We start from the raw sequence: 8,078 nt of genomic DNA on the forward strand, positions 1-8,078 counted from the left end.
AGGTAAAGAATACTGAGATGAAAGTTTAATCTATGACGGTGTATGTATCATTTTCTCTCTCTTTCCCTCTCCCTCTTTTACTCTTACTCTCTATATTTTTATGTCGAGCGCGTGTGTAAGAATGGCGTTCCAGGTAGAAGGGATGAAATATAAAAGTTGCGAGAAACGACAGTCAAATCTCCCTTAAATCACACAAAGTAAACGGAATTTTAAAAATCTAATTACTGCACTGGAAAGTTCACATCGAGAAAATTCCATTGATGTAAAAATTTTTACGAAAAAGTGGAATTCTATAAACATTCAAAAAGGATTCACACAGACACACAACTTCAGATTTATATATTAAGATATAGCACGTAAAAACACCATTTTGAGTGTGGCTGTTTCCAGTACCGCATGAATGGCCCTCGTGCTGGTGGCATGTAAAAGCACCTACTACACTCTCTCTCGGAGTGGTTGGCGTTAGGAAGGGCATCCAGCTGTAGAAACTCCGCCAGATCAGATTGGAACCTGGTGCAGCCATCCGGTTCACCAGTCCTCAGTCAAATCGTCCAACCCATGCCAGTATGGAAAGCAAACGTTAAACGATGATGATGATATATATAAAGTGACCCAAATTCGATGACTGGCACCCGTGCCAGTGGAGCGCTAACAGCACCATCCGAGCGGGATCACTGCCAGAGCATTGGTCTCGCTTCCGTGCCGGTGGCACGTAAAATACACCATTTGAGCACAATCGTTTCCAGCTTTGCCTTACTGGCACGTGTGCCGGTGGCATGTGAACAAAACATTGGATTGACTCCTGTGTAGGTGGCATGTAAAAAACACCATTTAAGCGTGGCCATTGCCAGTACCGCCGGACTGGCCCTTGCCAGTGGCACGTAAAAAGCACCACACTCTTGGAGTGGTTGGCGTTAGGAAGGGCATCCAGCTGTAGAAACTCTGCCAGATCAGATGTGAGCTGGTGTAGCCATCTGGTTCGCCAGTCCCCTGTCAAATCGTCCAATCCATGCTAGCATGGAAAGCGGACGTTAAATGATGATGATGATGATGATGATGATAGTCTCCCTCCTACATGCATCTGGCTTATTCCACCAACGTACATGCTTACATCATTCTCTTTATGCTTTCTTTCAAACATGCAAATATCTGATTCATGTATTTACACATCCTTCCTTTCAACTCGTTTTCATGGAGTCACATTTTAATCAATCTGCAACCTTTTTTCAATTAATCTTTTTTTTATTTTTTAAACGTTTTTAATTTTATAATTCTTTCTGTTTTGACTTGCTTTTTTCTAAATGTTTTTTACTTAACACATACAAGCATGCACACACACACACACACACACTAATCATATTGGAGTTGTTTGTTACTCTTACATTTGAAATACTTGAATAGGGAGTTTTATCTATCAATTGTATAGATGATCTCAGACGATAAAACATTTCTAATTCACTGTATTTGATATATGAGATTCTACTGTATTAAAACTTTCTTTCTCATCTCATACACCCATATTTTTCCTCTATTACAGTCATCATCTTAATTGTCATTTAACGTTCGCTTTCCATGCTGGCATAGGTTGGACGGTTTTACTGAGAACTGGAAAGCTGGGAGGCTGTACCAGGCTGTAATCTGATTTGGTAAGGTTTCTACAGCCCTTCCTAACACCAACCACTCCAAGAGTGTAGTGGATGCTTTTACATGCCACCAGTACAGGAGCCAATCAGGCAGGACTTGGTAATGGCCACGTTTGAATATTGCTTTTTATGTGTCACTGGTACGGGTGCCAGTCAGGCGGCATGGGTGCCAGTTAGTCAGCGCTGGCATCAGTCACACTCAAATGGTGCTTACAGGTGATAGTCAGGTGGTATTGGTATTGGCCATGCTCAATAGGGCTTTTTACATGGGTGTCAGTCAGGTGGCACTGTCACCAGCCTTGACTACAATTTCACTTTATTCAACAAGTCTTCCTAAGCACGACATATTGCCCAAAAATTGAAGGGTGCTTTTTTAAACAGGCCAGTTATGTGATACTGGCATTGACCATGGCTGCGATCTCATTGTAATGAGTAATAATGTACATTTTATAAAAAAAAAACTGACAGTTTATAAGAGTACAGCTACAGATGTTAAAATAATAGGGATATTATTGAGGACATCTAGTGATCACACTTCTCTAATATATAGCCTTAAATTGCATCACAGCAGCAAACATTCTTTTCAGAACTTCATTCTCCAACAACTAACTCATTACGAAACTCACATTTAAGACAGTATTGCTACTTTATATACAGATATCCAAGACTGCATCTAAAGGAAGGCTGATTAACTTATGGACATTAAGTTATTCAACTTCACATCCATCTTCTGGCACTTAGACATTCCTCCTCTTGTTGCTTTTCTATTGCTACTACAGTGGCCTTTACTCCTTCAGCTAGGCATTTCCTCATCTCTCCTCTTCTCACCCTCAACGTGTTCTCCATCCTAAGACTTCACAATAACAACTATGTTGGTCCTCTTGAATTCCTTTCACTGCAAATGTTTTTCCTGCTGTTATTGATTTATAACTGTTTGAGAAGATGATGGACTGCATTGAACTCTCTTGTTTCAGAGAGCTTGTAAAGGCTATGGGTATAGCCTCTTTCTCCTGGTCAGGCAAATAAAAAAGTAAAACAATGACAAATACTCTTAATATTCCCTAACCCAGTTATTTTATATGTAAATAGATACCTTATGTAGTTATAACTCATAAGATTTCATATACTAAATTTTTCTTAAGGGCTTATCCATGATAGAACCCCTCTCAGCAGAATAATCCTTGCTTAATGAATTTTAAACCATCACATGAACCTTGTTTAAAAAATTTCATCAACTGTCGAACTATAATTGTTTTTGCCAAATTCCATTGACCATCTCTTCAAAATATATTCAATGTAAATGAATCATTTGAAAGTATACTTACAAATCATTTTGAAAAAAGTATCGAATCAGAAGCTTACACAAAAGTGGAAATAAAGAAAGAGAATATTGAATCATTTAATGTGTTATTGGTAATTATTTTATCAAAAATTCTGTTTCTCTTAAGTGATGGATTTTCATCACATATTGAGTTATTGGTGGAAGGATATGTAGTAGGTCTACACATTGATTTAAACTCAGGACTTGCTTATAAACAACAGGAGTTTAGACAAATTATGTAATGATGTTACAAAAATTTGTCCACTAAAATTATATGTAAACAATCTCCTAGATTTTTGAGAGATGTCACTACAGATCACTCTAAATCAGAGTTGTTCTGGAGTGTATTAGCGGAGATCAGCTTTACTGAAACAGACAGTGTGAAAGTCAGGAGCTTTGCAATATGAATAGCAAATCATAATGACAAGCACATGCTTTTATTCCTCAGAGTTTCCACAGTTGCAACTGTCAGAATGCTGAACTGTAAAAAGAACTGCCTTCAACAACATAGAACACTCACCACTTGCAGAGAAATATTCTTGTTTCTCTCATGACACATATATACTTCTAAAATGAATAAAACTTTCTGTTGTTACTCTGTTATATCTGGTTACTCTGTGATGTCTGATACAAGTTAATAATAAACAAATGATGAATCAAAAATTAATGGTTACTCTTCACAGTCATCCAAGTTTCTATTTATTCCATTCATCTTACTGTTAAAAATGTACACAGGACATAGATAACAGACAACATGTTTTACAGTACTTATTTTAATACTTTGTCTTGCTTGAGAAAACTTTAGTGCATGAAATAAGTATCAATAAAACACAACTGCCAAATCAATTCATAACACTTAGTCAATAGACAATATTAATAAAATGGTAATGAAAATATAAAGTTGTTACAGATGATTTGTGTCTGTATTTTAATCCATTATTTGCTCTGTATATCCACTCAAAAGTTTTAACATTTCATACCTCTTTACAAAATTGTTATTAGTTTTACAATTAATATATCAGATCAGATCAACTTGATGAAAAGCTGAAAAAAATTTATACTTATTTTCTAAATTTGAAAAACAGAGTATAACAACATTCCTTAATTTAAATGCATTACTCATTCCTGTTTATTTCCAGTATAAGCTGTAATAATTTGATACGGCTTAATTCCATATTTTCCATGACTGATTTTAATATTTTCAAACTTACTTTGTTGGAGTGCATTCAAATACTTTTGAATATCTGCGTCACCATATCGTAAAATACCTATAGTTTTCATATATTTAAGGTATCTTTGATTAAGTATTGTAACCATAAAACAGCCAGGTTTTAAAACGCGATATAACTCTTGAGCACTTTTATTAAGATCTGGCCAAAAATAGAAAGTGTTGCAGTGAAAAAGTCGATCAAAAGAATTTGATTCAAATGGCATTTCCATAACATTCCCTAGATGTAGTTCCACTTGTTTTTTGACGATGCCTTCACTCAGTATTTTGGTAGCCTCTTCTAGAATGTAAGGTGAAAGATCCAATCCAACTACTTTTCCATTACCATCTAAAAAGCAAACATAGACATCTTAAGAAAATTTTAAGCTAATTTAGTAACCATCAATTTAGATAAAAATTGATAAAATTTCAATTTATAGCTGTAATAAACACCACAAATCACTAAATTTTGTGAAGAATCAATTATCAATATAACATTTTGTTAATGAATGAATTGGTTTGATATTTAAAATACCTCTTTTTATTAACAAATTATTACCTAAAACTAATAGAAAATATTCACTAAAGGTTAGCTGAATGTCAAGCATTGATAATGGAAAGTTTAAATGGCACACATGAAATATAAAGAAACAAAGGATATTAATTATGAAGTACAATGACACTTCACTACGTATTCTATATAGGTGCTGAAAAGGTTGCATGGATAGCAAGTTTACTTCACAACCAGAGGGTTTCCAATCCATTTCTGCAGTGTGGTTGTGTGACACCAATGCTTTGTGAGTGAAACTGGTTGATTGAAATTGTACAGAATTTCACCTTACAATTATAAGTGTCTTCCTTGAGTTAACCTACACCTTGTGAGTGAATTTGGTAGATGGAAACATATTATATAATATTTAGATTAGTGCTTCATCATGGGTTAGCTACCCGATGGACAGAAAGACCGATTTTATTTATGACACCCTCTTGCAGACTACCTCTTTGACGAATGACAGGGACCTTCTCTTTGTGGCTGCTGACTTCAATGGACATGTTGGACAACACACAGGAGGATTCCATGGTGTACATGGAGGCTACAGTTTTGGTTCCCGCAATGAGGAGGGAATTAGGTGGCTGGACGTTTCTACAGGACAACCTGCTGAGGGCCACTGACCAGATCTGTGGATGGTGCAAAGTCCCCTCTCGACCCAAAATAACGTCGTGGTGGAACAATGTTGTTGACAGGGTTATTAGAGAAAAGAAGCAGGCTTGGAAGGACTTGAAGAATGGTGGTAGCAGGGAATTGTATCAGACTGCCACAAGGGAAGCTAGGAGACAGGTTTACTTAGCCAGAGGGGAAGCAGATAAGAAAAAATTTGCCAATGTTCTGTGCCGTGAGGATCAAAGACTTGAGGTGTTTCATGTTACTAGTGGCTCGTGTTTCTAGGATCCATGTGTGAGAAACTCTATCAAAAGCCTTTCAGTAATAGATCCAGACCAAACTTAGACCTTTGTTCTTTCTGCAGCTGTCTTCAGTTACGGCTTTATTGAGCATTAGTTGATCTTTACAGCTGTATGAACCCTTGCAGTATCCCTTCTGCTCTTCTGGTAACAGGTTGGTTTCTTCCAGATGCTTGCTCATTCTCTGCAATATTATTGCAGTAAATGCTTTGTAAATTGTAGGGAGATAAGTTATTGGTCTGTAATTTTGTGGGTTTACTGTTTCAGTGGATTTGGGAATTAGGATAGTTTTTCATTTTGTGAGCCATTCAGGCATTGTCTCTGGCTCTGCTAGTATGTTATTAAATTTCTCATCTTGCTTTTTGTGTGTTCCAATCAGATATTTTAATCAGACGTTGGGGATCTTATCATGCCTGGGTGCCTTCCAGTTGCTTAGTTTTTGCAGTGCCTGGGTTCCTCTTCAGTTGTTAAAGGGGTCCAGAGTTGTTCAGATGCTGAGTTCATTGTTTTGATAGACCTTTTCTGAGATTGTTCCTTCACCAACCATATTTCTTTCCAAAATTCTTTCACTTCTTCTGCTGCTGGTGCTGCATTGATGTCTATTTTATTTTTGCTAAGTTCTTGGTAGAATCTTTTGGGGTTGGAGTTAAAGAAATGTTGGCGTTTCTCATACTTTGTGCTTTGGTGATCTTGCTTTAGCCGTTCTTTTATCTCAGGTATACCTTTTTCTGTAATTTTGTATTTACGCAGTATTTTTGTTCTCTTCTTATCTACTAGTTTCGTTAAGGATTGACAGATCTTTTCTCTTGTTTCCTATTTTTTTCTGGTTATTATTTATCCACAAGGTTTGTTTGGGTGGTAGTACTCCTGTTTGGTGTGTTTGAGGGAGTATCCAGCTTTTTTTGTGGCCACAGTGGCTGCTGGAAGAATGGTGGTAGCAGGGAATTGTATCAGACTGCCAGAAGGGAAGCTAGGAGACAGGTTTACTAAGCCAGATGGGAAGCAGATAAGAAAAAATTTGCCAATGTTCTGCGTCATGAGGACCAAAGACTTGAGGTATTTCGTGTTGCAAGACAGTGTGTGAGAGAGAATTGTGATGTTGTAGGAGAGAAATGTGTCTGCATGGATGATGGTTCACTTGCACTAACCGAAGCTGCAAAGAGAGAGGTTTGGAGATGCCACTATGAAAGGTTGCTCAATATAAAATGAATGGGAGAAAGAGAGTCTGCCAAATGTCAGCTATCCAAGTTGACAGTACCTTGAAAGATAAAGCAATTAAGATTATGAAGACAGGGAAAGCCCCCGGTCCATCAGGAATCACTGCAGAGATGCTCAAAATATCTGGCAGCGTCGGCTATAGCCTAGTCACCCGTATTGTTAACCAGGTGATACACGAAGGAGTCATACCCAATGACTGGTGTAGCAGCACCATAGTCAACTGCTACAAAGGTAAAGGTGATGCTTAAGACACAAACAATTACAGAGGTATCAAGTTGTTGGACCAGGCTTATGAAGGTCACTGAGAGGGTCAAAGCACAACTAATTAGGGAGAGAATCAGTTTAGATAAGATGCAGTTTGGGTTCGTGCCAGGGAAAAACACTACTGATGCTATATTTCTGGTAAGACAACTGCAGGAGAAATACCTAGCCAAAGATAAACCTCTGTACCTGGCTTTTGTTGACATGAAGAAAGCCTTTGACAGGGTCCCACGATCACTTATCTGGTGGTCAATGAGGAAACTAGGGATAGATGATTGGTTAGTGAGAGCTGTGCAAGCCATGTACAGGCATGTTGTCAGTAAGGTGAGGGTTGGTAATGAGTACAGTGAAGAATTCCGGGTAGAGGTAGGGGTCCACCAAGGTTCAGTCCTCAGCCCCCTCCTATTTATCATAGTCCTCTAGGCAATAACAGAGAAATTCAAGACAGGATACCCCTGGGAGCTCCTCTATGCTGATGACTTTGCTCTAATTGCTGAGTCACTATCAGAACTAGAGAAGTTTCAGGTGTAGAAGCAAGGACTAGAATCGAAGGGCCTTAGAGTCAATCTAGTAAAGTCCAAAGTCCTAATAAGTAGGAAGGCAGACAACCACAAATCCCTTCAAGTAGATGGCCCTGCTCGATCTGTAGAAAAGGCATAGGTAGAAACTCTATGAGATGTACCTGTGTAAGCTATGGACACATAGGAGGTGCGGCAATATCAAAGGAAGGCTAACTAGGAAGTTAGTTTTTGTATGTGGCAGATGCTCAGGAGCAATAAACATTGAAAATGTGCTGAGAACAACTTCCGCTACATTCCAGGGAGAAAAACTAGGAGTAGTTGATAGCTTCTGTTATCTAGGTGATCAAGTCAGTAGCGGGGGAGGGTGCACTGAAAGTGTAGCTGCTAGAATAAGAATAGCCTGGGCAAAGTTCAGAGAGCTCTTACCTCTGCTGGTGACAAAGGGC

The 8,078-nt window shown here is 38.1% G+C and overlaps 1 protein-coding gene across 1 annotated transcript in view; it reads right to left on the minus strand.

Moving 5' to 3' along the window:
* Positions 1-4,083: 4,083 nt before the first annotated feature.
* LOC106882529 (uncharacterized) overlaps positions 4,084-8,078 on the minus strand; it is a 21,640-nt gene continuing 17,645 nt past the window's right edge. Inside the window, exon 4 of the mRNA XM_014933243.1 lies at positions 4,084-4,520. Within this exon, the coding sequence (XP_014788729.1) occupies positions 4,084-4,520 (437 nt within the window). The remainder of the gene's footprint in view (positions 4,521-8,078) is intronic.

This window comes from Octopus bimaculoides, chromosome 2 (assembly GCF_001194135.2).
Source record: "Octopus bimaculoides isolate UCB-OBI-ISO-001 chromosome 2, ASM119413v2, whole genome shotgun sequence".
In the NCBI taxonomy this organism is placed as follows: domain Eukaryota; kingdom Metazoa; phylum Mollusca; class Cephalopoda; order Octopoda; family Octopodidae; genus Octopus; species Octopus bimaculoides.